Genomic DNA, 25092 nt, shown 5'->3' with positions numbered 1-25092 from the left:
ACTTTTTAAAATTTTATTTGTATGTGCTAAACAAATTAAAAATAAAATGTATTCTTATATTCTGTAATATTTGCTCAGTTCTTGGTCTGATGTTTTATGCCAGGGAGGTGTCTGAGGAATCCTCGGATATGTCCAAGGAATTCTCAGAATGCTAGGCAACCATGGACATATCTGAGGATTCCAAGAAAACCTCAGAGTATTGGTTACAAAAAACCTTGGAAGTCTGAGGTCAACGTCGGATGCTTAAGAATAAAAACCTTGGACATTGGTATAAACAAATTTTGTCCTTGGACTATTACCTCGGAAAGTCACCAACCAATACTCTGAGGTTTTGCCTAGGAACATTTGTCTAAAGTTTCCTAGTAAGCCTCAGAATAATTACAGCTGGCAAAGTATAAGAATAATTATTGCTATTATAAGTGGCAAAAAAGTAATTTGGGCATAAGAAGTGAAATCTATTTATTGCATGCCAGAACTACACCATGTATGAAAAACATACACTTATTTTTGCAACTAACCTGGTCTGCTGCTAGTCAAAATTCTTGTCACAAAGGACAAAATCCATATGGATTAGAACCAGAAAATAATGAAACAATTTTAATATTCAGCACTCACTGTAACTAGTCTACATGTGTAACTTTTGCTGCATGAGTGTGAACTAGCACTCTGCAATGAGCATGATCAAGACTGCTGTATTACATTACTCTCATTTCCTTCTTGTAAAGTTTGTAAAGCAGTGTTGATTAGTCCTTTTTCTGATCTGACATGTTTTGAAGTTTGAAAAGATCCATCTGCTCTAACATTTTCCTTCATATAACATCCATAACTTGCAACATACAGCATTTTATTTGACACCTGGTGCCATTTTCTTTAAATGTATAGACTGATCTGCTAACTAACTAGCTAATCAACATAACTGAATTTGTAAGGCAAAGTTCATATTTGAAGGAACCTTTCCATTTTCTTAGAAATGGGTCATATAAGTTGCTATAAGTAGAAAATAAAGAACGTGCTCTTATGCTATTCTTACACAGCAGTCTTCTTTTTAAGAATATTCTCAAACTTATATGAGAAGAATTAAAGTGATGGTAATAAAAATGACAAAAACAACTTTTTATTGCTTTATTTTTATTATATTTTTCATCAGGCATAATCCTTATACAGGCAAGTGTAAAGTGTAATTTGGTGAAAAAAGTTAATGATTATGCCAAAAGCATAATGGATGGCATGTACAACAGTGTGTGTGTGTGTGTGTGTGTGTGTGTGTGTGTGTGTGTGTGTGTGTGTGTGTGTGTGTGTGTGTGTGTGTGTGTGTATATATATATATATATATATATATATATATATATATATATATATATATATATATTAATTGCCTGCCAGAATTACAGCACATATGAAAATGTTACATTTAGTTATGCTACTAACTGGTTCTGCAGCTGGCCAAATTTGTTGTCACAAAAGCCTAAATACATATGGATTAGAACCAGAATACAAATACTCCATGTGGATTAGAACCCAAATACAAACACAAAACATCCTGAAAAATTACTTATATTCAGCACTCGTTTTAACTAGTCTACATGTGTAACTTTTGCTGAATGATCGTAAACAGCAATTCTGCAATAAGCATGATCATGTGCTCAGAGAGCTCATTACTCCCATATGCTTCTTTCAAAGTTTGTAGAGCCGTGTTGATTCGCGTCCTTTCATATAACATCCAAAACACACACCATAAAGTGTTTCGCTTAAACACTGGTGCCATTGTCTTTAAAAGTACAGACAGGTCTGCTAACTAACTAGCTTACCAATATAATGAATCTGTGAGGCATTTCATATTTGAAAAGAAATATATGTTTTCTGGAAAATGGGTCATATACAGTTGCTATAAATAGCAAATAAGGGAAGTACTCTTACACTATTCTTATGTAGCAGTCATCTCAAAATATTCTCAAATTTATATGAGTAGAATTAACGAGATGATAATAAAAAGGACAAAAACTTTTTATTGCTATTTTTATTTTTTAATTAACCAAGAAAGAGTAATCCATTTAACTGCCAGCATAAAATAATTTGGTGAAAAATGTGTTAATGATTGACATGTATGTGTAGACTTAGATCTCAGCATCATATAATGACAGATCAAAGTATATAATGTGTACAGAGTACACCTGGATCTCAATGTCATATAACGAAAGGTCTGAGTGTAGAATGTGTACAGTGCAGACCTATATAATACTGCCAAATCTGTTTATAATATATATTTTATAGACCAAGAACTCAGTGTAATATAGAGAGTTGACTATAGAGCATAGTGTAAACCCAGATCTCAGTGCAATGTACAAAAAGATCTGAATATGTGATATGTACAGATGTGTACAGTCTATAATGTGAACAATGCAGACATACATTATATTGTGATATACTGACAGATCTGAGCCTATGTGTACAGTCTACAATGTGAATAAAGCTAAATCTAGTGGCAAATCCAAGTCTACACTGTTTGAAAACTATACGTACAATGAAAAGTGCAGAAACTGATCTGCTGCCATATTGTCTGATGGCAGATTTAGATCTATGCTGTTTGCAGATGGATGTGTTTAAATATATGAATAGATATGATATGTTTACCTGCCAAAGTTTCCAGGTAGGTAGTCCAGAAAAGTGTCATTGAGGTAGAGCTGTGTCAGATTCAGCAGCTGAGTGAAGCCATCTGGTAGTCTGAAAGGATAATTAGAAATAATTTAGTCATTAACAATCAATATTTTAAATTTAATTTTAAATACAAGTTCTATTACGCTACTCATGGACAATACCCTGATCTAATCAGACGTCTTTGGTATTATAACTACTAAATTATATTGTAATCTATTAATAACATGCACATGCTCATGGTATTGTCTGAAATATCTTAATATTTTCAGTAGATTTTACAATCGATGGAAGAGTTAGTCTTATTAATCAGCCCCCAAACCTGTACTGGTAGGTTGGTGGTTTGGGATCTAATCTTACCTATTCGTAAAATACTTCATTTATATCCGTAACATTTTTCCACAATACACCAGTGTACATATGAACTCTTTTTAGACACTTACCAGTTTTTCTTGCAGATCCTTAGTTAAATAAGCCTTTCGGATATCTGCATGGCAAATTTCCAAATCAAATCCTACATTTATGTTTGCAAACTTGTAAATCTGCATGGTCATACACTACCCAATCACCCAATGCCATTTTAAATCACCAGGCTATTTTTGGAAAATGATTAGGTTCTATCAATATTGTGTGTCCAATCAGATGCAACTTTTGCAGATTCAAAAGTATTTTGGTTGTTTAAGTAATGTGACTTAAGCATCAAAGGATTTGTCATGTAACTATCACATGTAAAGTATTTTATCATGTGATTATCATCATAGTTCAATACCATACCAAATTTCAAAGTAGGTGGAATAACTGATAAGCATCTAAAACCACTCATTATGTGCACTAATGTATTGTGGACCAATATGCAATGTTATATTTAAAGATCATATCACCAACATATCAATACAGGTTTGCAAGCTGATTTATCAGAATATGGAAGAATAGTTCATAGAATTGGAAAAGAGTACTGGAAGACTTTTTGAATTGCCCTGTTTTTCGTTTCAGCTTCCATGTGATGACCTCTACTACAAGTGTTTATTAAGGCCCATGGGGGGGGGGGGCGTAATGGGTGGCTGTGTGGTGTAAAATGCTTGCCTTTACAAATCAGTCACACATCTCACCTCTTTCTGCACATGTCTGCTCAACCAACATGGGTATGTCAGAAAGTCTGCCAGCAGCTTCCCATGGGATGGTGGTTCTTACTGAGGTTTTCCCAGATTCTTCCTCCACCAAATATACTGTCTGACATGTATTGCCTATCATGAGCTGAAATATGGTTTTAAACCCACAACAACAAAACCAAATTATTAAGGCTAAAATAGGTATTTCTGTGCAGTGCCACATTGTCATTTATGTAGAAGGACTGCCTCATGAAAATCAAACCATTGATATTTTGTAAGCCATTTTAGTGCTGTAAACAATTATTTTAAAGAATAATCAATGGGTGTATCTGAAATAAAACGTGCTGCCCTTTACAATCTTATCAATATCAGATTTGGCCATACCGTATCCCCATAAATTAGAACATCAATCCTGAATTGGAAGATAATTTGCATCATAATACAGAATATCTATTGACTTTTTGTTGATAATATTTCTTCATTCTACTGCGCAGGGCAGTAGGGCGGTACTTTACAAATATTGTCAAATGGTCAGCCAACTGTAAATTATTTACAAATATACCTAAAAGCTTTTCATCTTTGACAGATTCTAAACAATGATTATTTGTTAAAAGAAATATTTTATGAAATACCATATTGTAAGAAATATTATATTTTAAGAAAATGCTGTACTGTAAGAAATATTGTATTGTTAGAAATACTATACTAAAATTAGTAGAGCCAGACAGTGACATCATATCTTGTCGTATTTGTAATGACCGACTTAAGCTAACATGTCTGAGCTGGCCAACATGTGGCTTGCACCAATGGAGGCACTTGCCAACAGCAAACATGCTCATTTCCCCATCATAACTGCAGCAGAAGACATGCCGAACTCATCTGTGACAAATTCCTTTCTTTTACAAAAGTTACTGAATATTTCACTCATTAAGCCTGTCCCCACTGGGATCTGCCTTGGGTGGTTTGCACCCTACAACATCTGAAAATTCACAGTCAAGTGAAACATGTTAAATTTGGGAAATGGCTTGCTGCACTTTGCCTCTGCAAAGGTGTACCCCAATCTGCAAAAATTATTGTTCCCAGATAGCAAAAGAACAATAATTGCAATACATTTATGCACAAAATCCTAAATTATATATTTATATATTTGGCATATTCTTCTTTAAAATTTTGCTCCCCAAACTCAGTCATACTGCCACAATGTCTGCAGTGTGGCAGTTTATAGTGATGTCTAGCACTGGGGCATCATACCACAGACATGCAGCATGATGTCCCACCCACTGCCGTATTAAACCCTGTGGAGGCCCTTAGGCAGTCAAAATCTTGGGGCCCCCCTCACAAATTATCTCCTAATACGTTTTATAAATATTATTTTGTTCCGTTGTGATGTGATATTATAAGTGATTAGTAATATTTGGTAAGTATTCTATTATTTTATTTTATCAGTATGTAGTTAACTGATTAAGCACTGGAGATTTTTGTCATTTTTGCCTGAAATGGGGGTAGGAAACACATTTTTGGTTCTTTTCTGAATACATCCAAGCACATCTGCTTTCAAGAAATTTTCATTTTGCCAGATGCCCAGTTGTGTTAAAGATGTTGCTTTTGATTTGCTATTTCACTCACTCATGTGCAAAAGGTAAAAATTGGACTTCTTGTGGGTTTTTTTTTGCTTATTAGACCCATCATTTTAATGTCCTGGACACTTTTTACCTCCAAACTCAAACTTATCCAAATTTTGCAACGGTTCACCTGTCCATGTGCAGTTCAGACCATCTGCTTTAGATCTCAGGTCAAAAAAATTAAAATTTGGACACAAACTCCAGTCCAGCAACCAATAATATCTGACCTAACAAAAACCAGGTCTCAAAAACTACATTTTCTCTGCTGTACTTTATTATATATGTAGAAAGTCTACATTATTTGGTACCATTGTATAGCTGCATTGGTCTACTTTGGTACCATTGTATAGCCACATTTGTCTACTTTGGTACCACTGTATAGCTACATTTGTCTACTTTGGTACCATTGTATAGCTACATTTGTCTACTTTGGCACCACTGTACAGCTACATTTGTCAACTTTGGTACCATTGTGTAGTTACATTTGTCTACTTTGGTATTATTGTATAGCTAAATCTGTCTACTTTGGTACCATTGTATAGCTACATTTGTCTACTTTCATGTTAATACAACCCACTTTGATATATCATAAATGGTGTTGACAGTACAGATCTTGGAAGTAGGTACAACCGCATGATGCATAAATGTGGCACGATGGGTTAACGAGTTAAGAATGATCAATTACAGTACAAAGTTTCAGAATAACCATTTTGTACTCTGTCAAACAGAATGAGAGATGGAGTGTGTATTTTCCTATTTCTAGATGTCTTTAATGACAGTATATATAGTACAAAATTTGTTAAGTGGTTTTAAAGTCTGCTAATAATAATCAGCAGCAAAGTAGATTATGAAAAGATGGCACACCTTACAGCAAAGTAAAAAAAATCTATTTTTTGTTGCTGAAAACTTGCTGCAAACTTTTAGACTGTCATTTTGTCTGTAATAGCTTAATTCTGAGAGAAAAGTATTTCTCAGGTAACAGAAAAGACTGTACTGATTTGTTACCCTTCCACAGTGTTCTAAATAAGTAATTATTTCTATTAATTTCACTACTGGTATCCTTAATCTGTAAATCACAAGGCATAAATCTGTCAAGAGCACAATTGCCAGTCATAACAATCCATTTTGGCATGACTTCTGTACCAAAACATCATCACCCTGGAGATAAGATTCCATACAATATTATAATGACTGGTATGATGTACTTCTGATCAGGTTTAATTATTGTCATTAATGACTGTCTTTTCCTAACTGCAGTACAATCTGTACCTAAATTCAAAATAAGAGACCCTGAACAGTGCTCACAGGTACTCCAAATGGGGGTGAATTATGTTTCTTTAAATTATGTACATCTCTAAATTTTTCTTCACAGGGGCATCTGAGCTGGAGTAGCAGTTGCTGCCCCAATAATTCAGCAAGATAAAAAAAATCTATGCTTAAAATCCACTATTTACCTGGTATGAATAAACAGGACATATGCATAAATATGAATGTTATTTGTCACCTTTATGATGTTGGTCAATACTGAAAAACAGCCAGTGCATGTGGGATGTATTAAACAATGTATGACTAATTACTGGATAATTGGCAGTGAATAATGCACACAAGTATATAACATTATCCTCTGTTAGGTAAGGCAAGTAAAATATAATTGTTCTGTTAAACTGGCGACTTTAATGCCAAAGTAGGTGTGTACCTTGAGTCATGGCCTACCTGTCTTGGACATCATGGCACTGGATAGACCAACGAAAATGGTCTGAGACTGCTGGAGCTCTGCACCTACCATGACCTGTGTGTTACAAACACCTTCTTCAAGTGTAAGCCACAATACAAAGTGTCATGGAAACACCCCAGGTCTCATCGCTGGCACCAGCTCGATTATTATTAGCAGACTTTAAATTCAGTTAACAAATCTTGTACTATATGTAATGTCGTTAAAGACACCAGAAGCTACCACAGTGCAGACTGCAACTCCAACCACGCCCTCATGATCAGCAGGGTGCACCTACACCCACACACACTACACAGCTCAAAACCAAAAGGTCGCCCTCACATCAACACTGCGCAGATGTCGGTCCCCTCCAAGGTGGAGGAGTATGTGTCAGCCCTGGACCAGGCGCTCCAGGACCTGCCAGAGCATGATGCCACAGCCAAGTAGAATGCCTTGAAGGGTGCCATATTCAGCACAGCCATGTCACGTTTGGCAAGAAGGAATGGCCCAGTCAGGACTGGTTCAGTGCACATCTTTCAAGGATGGAACCAATAAACGAGGACAAACGAAAAGCCTTCATAACTTACAAAAAATGCCCCTATGAATGGATGCTTGCTGCCCTCAGAAGTGCCCAAAGCATCGTTAGACAGTGCATGAACAAGTACTGGTAACAACTGCGTGAAGGAATCCAGAGCAGTGCCAGGTCTGGATACATCCTAGGTATGTACAGTGGCATCAAGAAGTTTCTAGGCCCTACAGCAAAAGGGGTTGCCCCCCTGAATTCTCTGATAGGACAGAAGATGCAGACTGTAAGCAACAGTTGGCCAGATGGGTGGAGTACTACTCAGAACTATACTCCCGAGAAACGTCAGTCACTATTACAGCCGTTAGCAGGATACAGAAACTGCCCACCATGGTGGAGCTCGACAAAGTGCCCACCTTAGAGAAGCTCAGCAAAGCCATCAACTCCCTCCCAAATGCCAAAGCAACAGGTAGCGACAGCATCCCGCCTGAAGCTATCAAACATGGGAAACTGACATTGCTTTAGCCACTGCACGAGATACTCAGTTTTAGTCATTTTATTTCACAAAACAAATAGCACTTAAATGGTATGCTTGTTAAGTTGCAAACGGATTTTAGTTATAATACAATGAATGACAACTGCAGTTGATTGTGATCCTTCTCTTTCAAGTGCCGTGAGTACAATGATTTTGAATCCACAGATGTAGCCCAACTGTGGCAGGGTTCAAACACCTTTGGAGTGACAAAATTCAAGGACTTTTCAAGGACTTCATCCAACTTTTTCAAGGACCCCGATGCCCAGTGCACTTTAGGTATATTTATCAATGGCCATTTGAGGGATTAGTGAGAGTGTTATAATTTCCTGACAAAGGGGCTTCGTAATATTTGTGCAATAGGCTTGAGACTTTATAACAGAATATAATTTAAAAAATCTTAGGAGAAAAACAACAATTTATTTCTAAGAAAGACAAATGAATTCAGATCTTTATATGAAGAACAAAAAAAATCCCAACAGATTACATAGCAAATAAGGTACACTAGGTTCAACAGTTCTTTAAATTCATCACTCCAACTACACTACAACTACTGGAGATCAGAGTCTGCTTGTATGACAGTCACAAATCATCATATAAGAACAAAATACAATGGAAGGATAAAAAGCAGACAAAGTAGAATAGTCACAATCTTTTCTTTAAATTCTACACTCAAATATATAATCTGCATACATGACCACACTACAACCACTGGCTTTATAAGTACTAAGTTCTTTAACATGGTCAGCAATTTCCTTTTTGATAGTTTCCATTTCTGACTGCTTGGGTAGATTCTCTTTTAGTGCATTGGCTTGTGTAACAAAGGAGATTTTTCTGGTAGCTTGTGCCTTTTCATATAATTTGTCCAATGTTTTCTCAAGATGCTGGATGCTGTCCTCAATTCTTTGCTCCTTTTTCTTCAACTCCTTCAAGGGTCTGGTTTTTTTTTTAGCTGTCTGTGTAGCTGATTTGGACTTCAAATGCTCATCCTCAAGGTTCTGTATGTATCTTTGCCTAGCCAACTTGCAGGATATCAGAAGTTCTTTGAAATTTGTACAAATGCCTGGCCTCCTACTCTACTGGCATGCTCACAGATAATTCTCTGGGTGATCAGGGTATTTTCCTTCATGTTCTCCACCTCTATCTCCTTGTTGATGCCAAAAGATCTTTGTACAGTGGCCTGACCATGAGATAGCACAAGCAAGGCCTCCAGAACTAGCTTGAGGTCACATTGCATCAGGACTTCCTTCAACTGAACTCATGAAAAGTTCATCCACCCGGTCCTCCAATGGACAGAATGCCAACAACCTTTCTGTTGTGATGCAGTTGAGAAGCATTTGAAACTGCTGAAGGACAGTATCACTCAAGTTCTCAATCAGCCTATGGCAGCTGACCAGGTATGAAAGAAGTCTACGGAACTTATCCCTGCATTTTGTCTTGACTTCTGCCATCAATGCATTAGAAAGGCAGAACAAGTTCCTCACAGTCAAATAGGAGACTGGACTTTTCTCCAGGATGAGTTTTGACAACTTCTATGAGACAAGCATTACACTCCATCTTGAACTCCATCTTCTGTCTCTCACTTGCCTTCAGTTCTGCTGTGCCCTCCTTCAGTTCTTCTGCCGCATAACCAATGTCCACCTAACTGTAGTCCACTTGAAGGGAGGTGTCTGTGATGTTAATTTTTACCATTTTTTCATCTGAGCAAACAAGGACACTTAATTATGAATTGGCTCATCAGTCCTCTCACCATCTGGTGCATTGCCTCTTGTCAGGTCTTGTCACTGTTTTTGTCTCAACTGCCTCCACATACTTGGGAAGATCATTATTGCTCTCTCACAAACTGGAACATTCTCTAACCAACAATGAGCAACAAGCTTCAGGGGACTCTGTCCTTCAGAAGACTTGACATGGTCTTCTAGCCTTGCTGGGATATCTTTAAAGAGATGGTAGGCTGATGAGACAAAACTGGATACTTTCCAGCCTGCTGCTGACATTCCTCTTTCAAAACTGTTGTGGACTACTTAGAAGCCACATAAACCAATGTTAATGAGCCTGGTTCCATAATCCTGCTGTAGTTGGGCACCAAGATCTTCGTGTAGCTTCCAATTCATGCTAGGGCCGTCCATGCCAATTTGAAACATGTCATGGAGTGCTAAGCCTGCATCGGAAACAGCATCCATCATGGCCTGCATGAGGTCAGTGGCCTTGGCATGTCCTAAAAATTGGCTTGTGACAAACCTGGTCTTTATGTTGTCTGTTTCTATGTGCCAGAATCTCACATTAAGATCTAGTTGCTTTTGCTGCAACCTGTGGTTTAAGCTTTTATCAAACAGCAGCACCAATGGTTCTTGGATTGTTGAGTTGAGTACAAATATACTGTACATATTAATGGGGGCTCAAAGAATTCTCAACATAAAACTTATTATGCAAAGGGAGTCTCAACACAGTATATACTGTATATATTGTACATAACAGATAGAAGGCCTCAAGGTAGATTAGTTCTGTAACTAATTGAGTTACCTCCGCTAAATAAAGTCTTTATTATTATTACATATGAATTATTATTATTATTATTATTAACATAAAAAGGGAATGTCCACTTATCAGGGGGAAGAAGTAGCAATCAAGAAGGGAACCAATGTATTGTCAAAGTACACTGTGAAAAAATGTGAACATCTAATTGCTGATCTGCACACTAATGTGTAACTCCTGTGGTACAGTTTGTAATTATTACCACAACTACGTATAAAAGAGTAAACAGTGACATGAAAAGTACATATATTCTTTGTATGAAAGCTTAAAGAATGAATAAAATATCTTAGTCCTGTGTCTTGGTCATTGATGATAATCATCTAAACAACTGTAATTTTGTTACAAGAATTTGAAAGACATATTACACTTGTGAGTTCTCTATGCGTGTTATAATTCATAAACTACTTTTGCCATCAATTGCTATGGTAGGCACCATTAAAATCTGACACTAATGTGATTACCAGTGAAATAATCCATTCCTGTTTTGAGCTCATTGGGGGATGTCTTCCACATCATAAACTTTCCTTTCTGGTTTAATTTCAGCCTGAACTTCTTTCTCTCTTGCATAAACAATTGCACTTCAAAATGATATTTTTGTGTAAATTTCTTTTTATCAAATTACACCAAGAACATGTAATTCAATGAAAGCTCAGATACAGCCAGATTTTATGTAACAACTTGATACATCAGGTGGTTTAAGAATAGCATATTCATGTATGCTCTAATAATCAGGATAATAATGCCTCTTTTCTCGTCACACTTTAGCAACCTGGGAAAATAAAGCATGAAAGAAGATTGAGGTGTGGGTAAGGACATCAGGGATAGGGTACGGGCAGGGAGGATGTCTCCATTCTTAAGATGGGAATATTGCAAAGATAACAGTCAATTCATTCATAGGGTCTACTGAGCCTTTGGTAGGATTTTCAAGTGGTGAACTTTACAGATCATTAAATAGTGTATCCAATCAGACTTATAAATAGCTTTAAGATCAGAATTTTAATTAATTAAAATCAACTTGAAGCTTAGGTAAGTCACATTTTGAGTCTGATTATACTTAATTATGTGTAAGATTTCAAATATGTGCTGAAAAAGTAAAGAATTTAAAATATATTCATTATAACCTTTTTTGCCTTATTGTTTGTTCTGTATGTCCCTGTTTGGATACCTACACTTACTATGCACTATATAGCAAAGATTGTGCTGATGTGCCATTAAACCATACATACATACATCCATCATGCATGCATGCATCCATCTATCCATCCATCCATCCATGCATGTATACATACATACTTACTTATTCTAGTATCCCTTCGTTTGAGGCAGATTCAAAATAAATTGAGATAATCTGTCACTGATTATTATGAAATTCTAGAGTCTGAATACAACTGAATAATTGCAGTGGACCTCCCCAGTTTGAACAGGTACAACTGTACAATATTTAAACAGATTACTACACACAGCCAACTACACTATGTACAACAAAGACCCAAATCTGCTGTCTCATAATGCCTTAGCAGAAAGAGAGGTCTGTACTGTTAACAATATAAGTAGAATGAATCATATAGATCCAAACATACCAGCACATGGCGATATGGCAAATCTTGTCAATTCTGTTTGTAGCTTGTTGTGCATTATACAAACATTATTGTGAAAAATTATCACCCATGGTGGTTTACTCTAAAATCTCTCTCTGGGCAAAATCAATATTAAGAACAGTAATTTTCCTATAAAAAGCCCTGGTGTGATCCTACGGCTCACCAGCACATTTTAGCTAATTTGGTGATATTCATGATCATATTTTTTTTACAAAGTAAAATGATAAAGCAGCAAGCATTTATATTTGTGAAAACTAACTTTGTGAAGTGAACAAATTGGAAAAAATTTAATGATGACAAAAAATTATGATCCAGATTCATACTATCTCCAGCTTCTAAAAACTATTGGAAATTTTCATGTTAAGAAAGTTTCTACCAATGTTAAACTGACTAAAAACACCTCATGTTGCAAACATTGTGCATTTTATATATATATATATATATATATATATATATATATATATATATATATATATATATATATATATATATATATATATATATATATTTTTTTTGTACAAAAAGCATGGTAGAAGGCCTCATGATAGATTGGTTAGGTGACCAAATGCTCTTCTTTAAATAAAGTCAGTATTATTATTATCATTACTATTGTACTCCATTCTTTTCAAAACATTAAAAAAAAGTGGGCCTCCCGGGCATATAAAAGCAGAAATACTGTATGTAAAGTTGAAATGTTAATTGATGTAATAGACTAGATGTTCCATGGCACCTCACAGGAGACAAGTGAAGTAAAGCTTCTTCAGGTAAGGATTTCTTGTGGTGTGGACAAATGAAAAGAATCATTATTAGAAATGTCATGTCAAAATGTTGAGTGTCTTCTGTCAATTTTTCATTATCAATAAATCTTCAAAGTGCCAATCAAATTTTAATTTTTCTCATTATCAATATATATATATATATATATATATATATATATATATATATATATATATATATATATATATATATATATATATTCTTTAAAGACTAATCTTTGAACAGATCAGGCGGTGTATTTGCAAGAATTAAAACTCTGAAGAATCATGTCAGCAGATGTCAACTAATGCATCTTTAGGTCAGTCGATGAAAGCTTAAGTCTCACAACTGTCATTTATCCACTGCAATTATTATCACATGTTTGAAAGGTACCCAGGTTTAAGCATTAAATTAAATGATTTAGATAAGAATTAGCATGTAGACTGTTGTTGTGACACAAAATTAAGGACAAGGTAAGAATCATTTTTAAAACTTGGAACAGAACTTTTATATATCCTGACAGATTTCAACAAACTTTGGCGAAATTTGATTTGAATAAAATTGTAGGAATGTTTCTTATGGGCTACAGTACAATCCACTAATAAAGAAAACAAAACTGGTCCAAGGAAAAGCGCTCAGATTTTGATGTTGTCTGATTCTTTTGGACAAATTTGCTGGTTTTTAAGTACAAGTAAGTGGAAGTAGGTTAACTTTTGAAAGTCCAAAACTTTAAACCTATTCCAGTGGTTTGTCTTTTGAAGGTACAAAACTTTAAACCCAGAACCAATGCTGCTCTATTCCATTGCATTGTCTTTTGTAGGTCCAAAACCAATAACCAATAGCTCTATTCCAGTGGGCTTGACTTTTGTAGGTATAAAACTTTAAACCCAGAGCCCCTGTAGCTCTATTCCAGTGGGTTGTCTTTTATAAGTCCTAAATCCAGAACCCATGTAGCTCTATTCCACTGATCTACAACTTGAACTATCAAAATTTATATAAGGAGGGAAGCAGCACATCAACATGAGTACATATCTAACAGCTAATTTTTCAGTGTCCTTTGTTAGTGAGGAGCTGTGCAGCTCAGTTAGTTGAGTCCAAGGGTCATGGGTCTGACACCCATGCAGGGTCAGCCTGGGTCAGCTGACTCATTTTGTCATTGGGAAAGGCACTTAGCTTCCATTTCTTTAGCATGTTATAACCAGGCATCCATAACCTTTTAGAATTTTCTGTGCCAGGTCAGATCAATTGTAGAGTGCTGCATGCCAAGTCATATTCATCCCTTCAATATAATTACCATTTTTAGTACATACAATACACAACTACAAGTCATACCACATGCCTCTCCAAAAAGTCTGGCAAGCAACCATTGGCATGTATGCCATACACTGCTGATACCTGATATAGACAATATAAGTACTGAGAGTGGGTTTAAAAATCAACCACAAGACCAGACCTTTAGGGCATCTATCACAAACAGGGCAGTTACATCCTACACTAAATGTTTGCCCATATAATAAAGTTTAATATATAATACAACATGAAAGAACTTTGACCTTTAAGTATTTCTGTTTAAAATGTCTGTTTTCAATGCTTCAACATTAAAAGGTATTGTTGTTGTTAACAAGTTTCCTATGGTAAATGCAGCACTGCTATCCTTCCATGAGCAAAAACCATGGGACCTCACCTATAATGGTAAAGACTAACATGTTATTTTCACACCTGTCAAAGATGGTAACAGAAAAATAAGTGAGGCTGCACTATTTCAATATGTTGTATTCAACTAACTCACAGATAATGACTCAGCCAAAAGCAACCATGTATGTATCATCATCTGTCAAATGAAAAACAGCACTGAAATTCCTCTATCTATAAATTTTTCTGTTAGCATTTCAGCTGAATGCTAAAACTGCAAATTAGCACTGATCTTGTGCACCAAGTCAGCATGTAAAACTTACTTCCCCAATGGATTGACACTTGCATCAACAGACCGCAGATACTTGCAAGACTTAATGCTCTCTGGAATGTCTATGATACCTGTAAATTGAATTTAAAAAAGTTACATGTCTTAACATATCACCAAAAATCTAAAAGATTTTATCATCATGCTTTGGTCAAAATAGAGATATTCAAACAAAGACTATGAGCTGTATTGGCCAGAGATCTTAACAAAAAGTATATCAGAATTAAGATTTAAGCTCCACTTGAGATAAATAATTATGGTAATTGGTTATTTCAAGTTTTTGACTCTTCTGAACTACCATTTTTATCATGTGATCAACAGAAAAAAGTGAAAAATACATTAATCAACATGACATTTAGCTTTGTGAAGAAAAGTCACAGGCATGGTCACATCATACATTTATCTATCCTATATAGCAGATCAATAAAATCTTTTGCATGTATGTGAGCAGGGTAGATTCATGTAATGAAAGGGGACAAAATCTGTGTTGGGAACCAGGCTTGCCGAGTCCCAGATAAACATCTTACTCCACGGGGATTAGTTTGATCTATTCTGTCAACATACATTGGGAAGATTCTTTTTCTTACATGCATTTTCTGCAGAACATTATATTGTATGTATTCCATTTGTACATTATAATATGCATATCAATGAAGTCATACAAATGACATAACAATATAAGTGCATGACTTTGTATAGCTCTAGGGTAAGAGGGCTTATGTACCACTTAGGTAAGAGAACTTATCAACCCCTAAGGTAGAGAATTTTTTTCTAGACCATGGATAAATTCAGGACAATTCTGGACAGTGTTAAGAAACAAGTCTCACCCACTGTATTTTCTTTAAATTAGGTAGATATACAAGCTTCTTACATTTTTTAAAATGAAATTAAAATTTATGATCAAAGTTTTCATTTTACAAGAACAGGACACATATTTATATTAATAATTTCAAAATACTTTCTCACTCAACCCAAAGATGTAGATCCTCAAACCGCAATTGTAATTTATCAAGTAAAATGTCAGAGAATAGAAAATTTCGATACTGTAGCTTATGGAATCCCAAAGTAAAATGTCATAGAAAACCAAATTAGATGCTGTTGTTTTTTGTGGAATCCCATGGTAAAATGTTGGAAATAACCAATTAAGATACTGTAGTTTGTGGAATCTCATGGTAAAATATTGGAAATAACCAATCAAGATACTGCAGTTTGTGGAATCCCGTGGTAAAATGTTGGAAATAACCAATTATGATACTGTAGTTTGTGGAATCTCATGGTAAAATGTTGGAAATAACCAATTATGATACTGTAGTTTGTGGAATCCCATGGTAAAATGTTGGAAATAACCAATTAGGATACTGTAGTTTGTGGAATCTCATGGTTGTTGTTGTTGTGGGGTTTAACGCCATTTTTCAGCACACGATAGGCTATACATGGCGGCCAGTGTTAATGGTGGAGGAAGAACCCGGGAAACCCCGGAAAGAACCACCGACCCATGAGAAGCAACTGGCAAGCTTTCTCACATACCCACATTGGCTGAATCTGAGACTCGAACCGGCGCAGACGGAGGTGAGATGGCAATGATCCGTAACGGACAGCGCTTTAGACCACTCGGCCACTCGGGGCCCCGGAATCTCATGGTAAAATGTTGGAAATAGCCAATTAGGATACTGTAGTTTGTGAAATCTCATGGTAAAATGTCAGAGAAAACCAAATTTTGATCTTGTAGTTTGCAGAAACATATGGTAATTTGTCAGAGAAAACTAAATTTATATACTGTAGCTTGTGGAATCCCAAAGTAAACAATAAATACGTCTAACTGTCATGTTGGCATCTATTACATCATACATCTTTTAAAAAAAGGAATAACTATGCTGATGCTTTTAAAAACAGAGGAACAAAATTCTGTATTAAATAAATAATTTCTCTCACCATTTTTGCTCAGATCCAGTTCCTCTAAGCTGACCAAGCTGGAAATAGCAGGTGGAATGTTTGTGATTTCATTGTCACTGATGCTCAATTTCCTCAATCCGTGACAGTAAAACAGCTCCTGTAAACATGCAAATACAATTTAAAATTAAAAGTCCTTGCCTAAATAAATCAGTTAAAACTTAAATTATAAATGATATTGCCATTACATCCTCATAATAGAAACTTCAACTTTGAACACAACATTTATGTGCTACGGTACATTCAATTTAAACTTAAAATAACAGAAAATTCTCCCAACACACAGTGTATGGAGGAATTCATCTATCTCCAATTGATAATGAAATTTTTGTGCTATGGCATAACCAAAAAACTTAAAGCAAATGAATGACCCCCACCACCATGTGTGGGAAACCCTTGTCTTGAAATCAAGCAAACAATACCTAAAACCCATACCCCTGTATGCTATGGCATATATTCCTATAACAGACACACTACATGCATATACAAACAATAATACATCTCAGACAGTTATTATTTTTGTGGGTATAGAAGATAGGAAGAAAACTTATAGATTTGGACTAGATAAGCCGTCCGGTCATTTAGCATACAAAACATTATACATACATACATGTAAAAATTTAAAAAATTTTAAAAAATTTAGAAAAAAATAAATAAAAAAAATAATAACACAATATGGACAGAAAGACTCTGGCAAAGTCACTTCAAATAATCAAAATAACTTTAAAAGGGGAAGGAAATTAACCCAGGGCCGTAACTAGCCTTTGGGTTAATAATACGTCAATCCGAAGTGACTGGTGGAAATCAGACCCACTGTCAGCCCGGACAAAGGGAAGAAAGTACACCTTATAACTTCATGGGATAATAAAACTCACAGATTTGATGGATAAAAAAATAGAAAAACCCTGCAAAAATTTTATAACGCATTATTGTTTTCTAACAACTACACTTACAGACCTCAGGGAAGGACGTGGGAAACCTACACCAAATACACTTTTAGAAAAACAGGGTGTCATTTCTATGCTCTAACCAGCCATACATGCTGGGATGTGGCTAAGGAATGTCAACAAAGCCTATATAAATGGTGCTTCTAATTTCCTTGGTACCATAGTCAACTTCTCTTTCCCATGACCTTGATCTGACCTACCTGTGACAACGTTTAAAAGGATCAAGCTTAACAGTACATTTTTAACATCACTCCAAGTACACAAATCAAAGACAAAATTAACTGAATGGGGAATTAATGTCAGAATTTAGTCACAAAAAGTGAAGGTCTAGTTATTATCATTGACCCAAATTTCATGTATATAGCTTTAACAGCTTGGAAGGAATTAAATTTACACATGTACATATGTGACAAAACTGACTTGGTACATAAATGTTTCAACAGTCAAAGATCAGGAATGTAATGATTATATTTGTAAGGACAAGGGTATATTTCATATAACTTCTATATGACAGACCTGTCAACAGTCATCATCTGCTTCAACATCAGGCCAGCCAATGAAATTTACATTTGGACTAGTCTAAAACATCTCCATACAAACTGCCTGGCATCAAATTCAAAGAAAAAAAATCCTATCATTTTCTATAACAAACTGGACAGATTGACTGGCCTCAAATTCAATGAAAATGGGCACTTTCCATTGTTTTCCATGACAAACTTGACTGATTGATGTGCTATATGACAAGTAAATAATTGTTTGGGATGAAGTCAGCACAGAAATTTCATAACCCCTCTCTCTCTCTCTCTCTCATCTATATATATATATATATATATATATATATATATATATATATATATATATATATATATATATATATATATATTACAACTGTTCCCTTAAATATTCATATTCAAAATGGGGTAAATCTGTTACATCATTTGGGTCTGCCTCATATGCATAACTTGACGTGTATCCATAACTTGCCTATATGTGAATAAATACTTTGTGGTTTTTCAGCAGAAAGTTTCTGACATAAATTTTTTATTTAAAGGCAAATGACTTTTCACTTCTGACTAAATTTTAAGTTATTTCATACCAACATTTTACACAATCTAACAGTATCAATCTTTTGGTCTCATTAAAACATGAAAGTTAAAATTTGGTATTGGCAATCAAACCACACGATGTGTGCACTATAAAAAGTACCCTAGTACCCCAGATAAGAACATATAAATGATGACAATACATAGATTCTGATTTCTACTAAAAAAATGAACAATAAATACTAAGTAAATTATGGGTAAATCACTCTATTTTTTTGAAGTCCACATTTCTAGAGTGACTGACAATGAATGATGAAAACTTATAAAGACTGTACAAACAGGAAGCATACAAATCATGCAGTAGTAACTCAAACGTAATGGCTGAGATTCAAAAAGGGACAGCTTTCTGTACCTTGATAATTCATATACATGTACAAGCAATATGTGCATATATGAGACAATATGATATATTCGATCTTTATGGTTTCCACTTTCCATGTAATCTACCAATTCAAAGCTGAACGATGATCTAGTGAGATCATATTCTGATCAAGCATATTTTGTATTAATACGGTTACCAAAATAATAATGGTTACAGTGAATGATATTGATGGCAGCACGAGAAAAGCAAAATTTTGATGTACACATGGATGATTCTTGGCATGGGGAACTATGTGTCTGCATTCAAAATGAGTTATGATTTTATGGGTCAATATAATTAGGTAAGAAAGGTGTTTCTGTATAAAAAAAAGTACAAATAGCATGAATTTTAATGTGATGATAAAGTAGGGTCAACAATTAAATGAATTTATTAATGAGACAATCACAGTAATTGTTCTACAAGTAATGCAGTAAATACAATAATGCTTTACACTTCTGACAATCTACATGCCAAGTGAGGGATATGGGGGAGATTGAGATAACCAACATATTAAGACAATTAAAGTTAGGAAAACAGGAGATTACAATAACCTACACATGAAGACAACCCAGGTGAGAGAACTGAGGGAGGTTACAATAATCAACATATAAAGACAACTCATGTGAGGGAATTAAGGAAGGTTACAACAACCAACATATAAAGACCATTCATCTGAGAGAACTGGGGGAGGTCACAATAACCAATATATTAAGGGAATTCATGTGCGGGAATCAGGGAATGATAACATATCGATTATAAGTGAATTAACTGTCAGATGTGGATCTTGTCAAGTTACATTATTTTGCAACCACAAACAGTGTAGATACAGATCTCCAATCACATAATAAGGTGCCAAAATATCAAATTTTTTATGGAAATGACAAGTAAAATTAATAGGATGTACACTGATCTGCCAGTATATTATATGATGACAGATCTGGGTTTCACATGCCTATCAACATGCTACTGGGCATACACCTCTACCTCAACAACTTGTGCATAACAGGGTCCTAAAATCAGACCATATTATAATAAAGAGGGCAAGTTACAGAGGGACTCCAAATAAATAAGAAGTCATGCAATCCATGCTGGACATCGAGAAAACCAGAGGCTCCCTGGGAACAACTAGGTTGTTTAATGGCTGAACACTCATTTTATAATTGCTTCAGGAGGAACTGCCAATAAAGTGCTTTTTCTAATGATGTTTGCTTTTCTGTAGAAATTACCTTTATTTTCGTGATGCCCAGCCTCTGAAAGAGCTTTAACATTATTCCAACTGGTTTCAACAACCTTCACATGTAAATAGAGACATTGTGTATTATGTCACTGCTTTTTGTTGTTGCTGATTCACAACCAAACAAGATTCCATGTTTAAAAAACTAGGAACATTTATTTTGTGAAACAACCATCAATGTCAAACTCAATTTTATTTGTTCTATTAGTTAAATACTGATGTTGTAACTTCATTTCAAGCTAAATAGTCAAAATTCTTCTCATCCTTTCGAAAATCTCGAGTGTCAATTGAGCAATTTTAAGGAATGTAACTACAAACAATGAAAATCACTTCTCCACAATGAAACGTAACAAAGCTTTTTATTTCACCAGGTACTCATTTTGCTTGGTTGCCTTGCTATCTTTGACCATATCTGTGAATGAGTATGTCAATTTAAAGTAGTTTAATTATATTACATACACAATAACATTTATAACACTTTTCAACATATCAATTGAAATGAGCTGAAGACACATAACCAGAGCTGCTAGCTCGTATACAGATAGGATTTGCATACCGTTTAACTTTTCTTTTATTCCACAGCCTTATATTTGATTTGGTACAAAGACATAATTAAAATCATAATACAAACAAGGTCTGCTTGTTAATTCCATGCAACAATACAACAAATACTTCCAGAAGTCAGATATCAAAACATGGTCAGCACTTAATTAGGTTCTCACAGAAATGCATGTGTACATAGCTGTTACATTAGACTGAGATATTTAATGTTTGAATAAAAGAGGACACATTGCATTTATGATGATTCCACTTAAACCAAACTAAAAGACAGAACTAAAACATGAATTTCCCTTGACAAAACTTATTTAACTGGTATTTATTTATGAAAGTGCTGACTCCTGTATGCATTAATGACATTTTCATTAACTGAAATTGCATTGAATTTTGTTATTCACATTGTACTATGAATGTTGTTTGGAAACAAAAGTTAACAAAATACATGACTTCTTATTAAAAGTTGACATTTCAAAATGTTGATTCAAATTATCAGGTCCTATCTACCATTTTTGACAATAAAAAAAATGATATACCAAGGTTCAGTTATCAATTTTCATCATGACTTTCTTCATGTTAAAAAATAGGGGTCATTTTTTTTTTCTTTTCTAGTAACATAAAAAATGGGAACCATGTCTGACCCCATGTAATAAGCAAGTTCAAGAGTAATGAGGGCACAAGATATTGACTGAGCAGTGTACACTGATCCACCTGTATATTATAAAACAGATCTGGGTTGCTGCATTCCCACCAACATGCTAAAGGGCATAATTCGCATATTTAAAAAAAACTGCTGTGAACATAAGTTTCTAAAGATTATATGCATGTAGTGGCCCTGGTGACTGAATGGTCTAAAATGTTCACTTTTACTGATCACTTTAAACCCACAACAATAACAACATTAAATTCAAGAACAACTATGTGCCAAATATTTATGAATAATGTGACATCATTGATTGTTATTTTTATGATGCACACAATTTTGACATACATTCCACTTCCACTTACACAAAACATCAGAAATAAATTTAGATATCTATTTTTAAATCTTGGTTTCCAGAATTAATGAGTGGTGCAAACTAAGCCAGACTGTTATCTGCAAACCAACGGGTATGTTATAAAACATACATGGGTAAATGTGAAACCAACGGGTGTGTTATAAAACATACATGGGTAAATGTGAATGAAATCATCATGAAAAATAATCTACTTGGGGAAAATATATTTGACCATAGCATGGGAATTGGGATGAACTTATAGTACTGTATATGTGGTGGTACAAATGTACGTGATGTGTGACAACACCACAGTGAAAGAACAGAATAGAAAAACAAGTATTTAAGGGACTCGTCAACGTTTGCAAGCATAAGAACAAGCTATTGCACAAAATTTGGTACATTAATCGGAGCTCAACAGAAGATAAAACAGCAACTACTGTGGCTGGCCCATATTTAACAAACTATATCAAAAAATCTGGAGACACAATGACAGGTAACTTAAGTCTGTCACGTCAGCGAGTGCTAGACCCTGAAACAACATATCCACCAATCAATGTAGATAACACACAAGCAGTAAGCTATTCTCAAATAAAGACAATCAATAATAGTAAGTTAACACTAAGAGGCAGAACAATGGATCGATAAACATGGGTGCTAACAAAATCATATCATCATATAACACAACTGCCGCATCACATCTTACAAATAAACAGCACATGGACACTGAGATAAGTGCAGCATCAGCAAGTACAATTACTGCTGCGGATGCCTCTTATCTTAAACAAAAAACAGCACAATTACATGTTCGATTGATATGGTTGACAATAAGATACCTTCTATGTATGTACCTGTTTCTACATCCGATCTTGTAAATAAACAGAACACAGTGTTGCCCAATCGCTTGCGATTGGTGGTAGTACAAAACGAGCTCAAAGATGTATTTGCTAAACGTCGAGTATTTTGTGTGTTAGGTATGACTATTATGAGAAAAAGATGTTGGAAATGGTAGATAATAGTGCTGATACCAACCTACTAACAACAGCATATCTAGTTCTAATAGACTCTTACCGGTGATAAAAATGAGTATAACGTATATCATATTAATGCTGCACTTAGCGCACTATCAGAAACTGAGCATAGGATTAAGTCACATGATGATGTCGAACGAGACATATTATATCAAAAGCTAGATGATATTACAACTGTAGAACCTAGTACTGATGAAGATTATGACGCACATGATAGTTCTAAAACATTTCCTTTGAAAAACTAAAAAAGAAGCTGTAAAGTTACTGACAGAACTAAAATACAAAAATATCAAAGAGCTGATTGCTGGATACCTAAACCTACCCATCAATGACATAAAGATAGAAGAAGCAGATATTAACGGTCTTTTGAGTTTTGCAACAGCATATACAATTCTCCGGCAATATCTAGCACTTAACAATTTTAAACTGGGACAGTTATATTATATTGTTAGTTATATCGATGAAACAAGATGTTTATCATGATAGAGTCAATGATTTTACTGAAATACCAACAAAATTTTATACTCCATTTTCCTCCTCAGATCATAAAGTTTTAACAGATAGCAGATACATGAATAATGATACCTCATCTGAAGCTAACTTCCTCTCACAAGGCATGTTAGGATCAAGGCACTTGCATAAAATTAACATTGTTTTCATACTTTTGACCAAAAGAAGTGTATATGTTTATGAAGTTTCTATTCATGATATGTCTAATATGGTAACTGCATTTTTTATGAAATTGTAAATAATTGCACTTTGACATATATTTGACTTGTACCTGTAAGTGTTTGTGTATTATGAGTGGGAGATGGGTGTTTGAAACTACTTGGGTTAATCTCTGAAAATAAAGACATTATTATTATTATTATTATTATTATTATTATTATTATTTCCTGGCTTGGTATACATGACATTTTTAAGAGGCAGTGTGATATGGACGTGGATATCTAGTATGAAGATTAGTGGGTAAATCAAACAAAAAAAGCAGGGTCTGTACTGACCTAGATCTTGCTTCTATTGATTTTTTATTACTATACTCAAGCATTGATAAGAACAACATATTGGATCCCATAATTTACTCATGTGTTTATGAACATTTGGTGCAGTACCTTCGCACAGACTATGAACACTTTTAGTATTTACACAACACTTAGACATGGAAATGAACACTTCCAGAATCTACACAACACCCAGACATGGAAATGAACACTTTTACTATTTACACAACACCCAGATATGGAAATGAACATGGAAATGAACACTATTAGTATTTACACAACACTTAGACATGGAAATGAACACTTTTAGTATTTACACAACACTAAGACATGGAAATGAAATTTCTAGTATTTACACAACACTAGTTATGACATTGGCTGCTCACTGTGATCAGCCTTATCTCATGGACTATATTCATACAAGAATTTGTCAAGCTCAAAGTATGAGCATCATGCCATATTTGGTATATTTGGTGAATCTGAATAATTAGAGAATGATCTACTCCAACACATTGTGGTTTCTCAAACAGCAGACTGAATACACAAAAAGTTCTCTGGAGCTGCCGATTTTTCATACTTGGGTCTGATAGGGCCAAACAAAAAATGTGTTTCCAGTTGGCTGACCATCCCTGTTTCTTACTGCTGACCCTAGCATTTTTCCCACATGGTAAAATAAATTTCACCAAAAAAATCACATTAAATATACAAACTTTTTTCAAAAAAGGACCTTCCTACCCTAATTTTAAAACCAGTGCAATAGGAAACAAACATTAGTATTTAGGTATGCCAAAAGATAGTTTCGCATGAACAATTGTTTTTAAGGCTAATGTATCCACATCATATTTTTTCTATACACAAAACATACAAACAAGAATCGGGGCCCCGAGTGGCCGAGTGGTCTAAAGCGCTCTCCATTA

At 34.8% G+C, this 25092-nt stretch overlaps 1 protein-coding gene across 2 annotated transcripts in view; it reads right to left on the bottom strand.

The window, feature by feature from the left end:
* LOC149806880 (uncharacterized) overlaps positions 1–25092 on the bottom strand; it is a 204300-nt gene that overhangs the window by 108083 nt on the left and 71125 nt on the right. For both annotated transcript variants that reach the window (XM_089959070.1, XM_089959077.1), the window contains exons 3-5: positions 16931–17048; positions 14994–15072; positions 2632–2721 (exon numbers count right to left, since the gene is read on the bottom strand). In XM_089959070.1, the coding sequence (XP_089815196.1) occupies positions 2632–2721; positions 14994–15072; positions 16931–17048 (287 nt within the window). The remainder of the gene's footprint in view (positions 1–2631; positions 2722–14993; positions 15073–16930; positions 17049–25092) is intronic.

This window comes from Sinohyriopsis cumingii, chromosome 1 (assembly GCF_028554795.1).
Source record: "Sinohyriopsis cumingii isolate HCF-2022 chromosome 1, ASM2855479v2, whole genome shotgun sequence".
Classification (NCBI taxonomy): domain Eukaryota; kingdom Metazoa; phylum Mollusca; class Bivalvia; order Unionida; family Unionidae; genus Sinohyriopsis; species Sinohyriopsis cumingii.
This window is presented reverse-complemented; position numbering and strand designations above follow the sequence as displayed.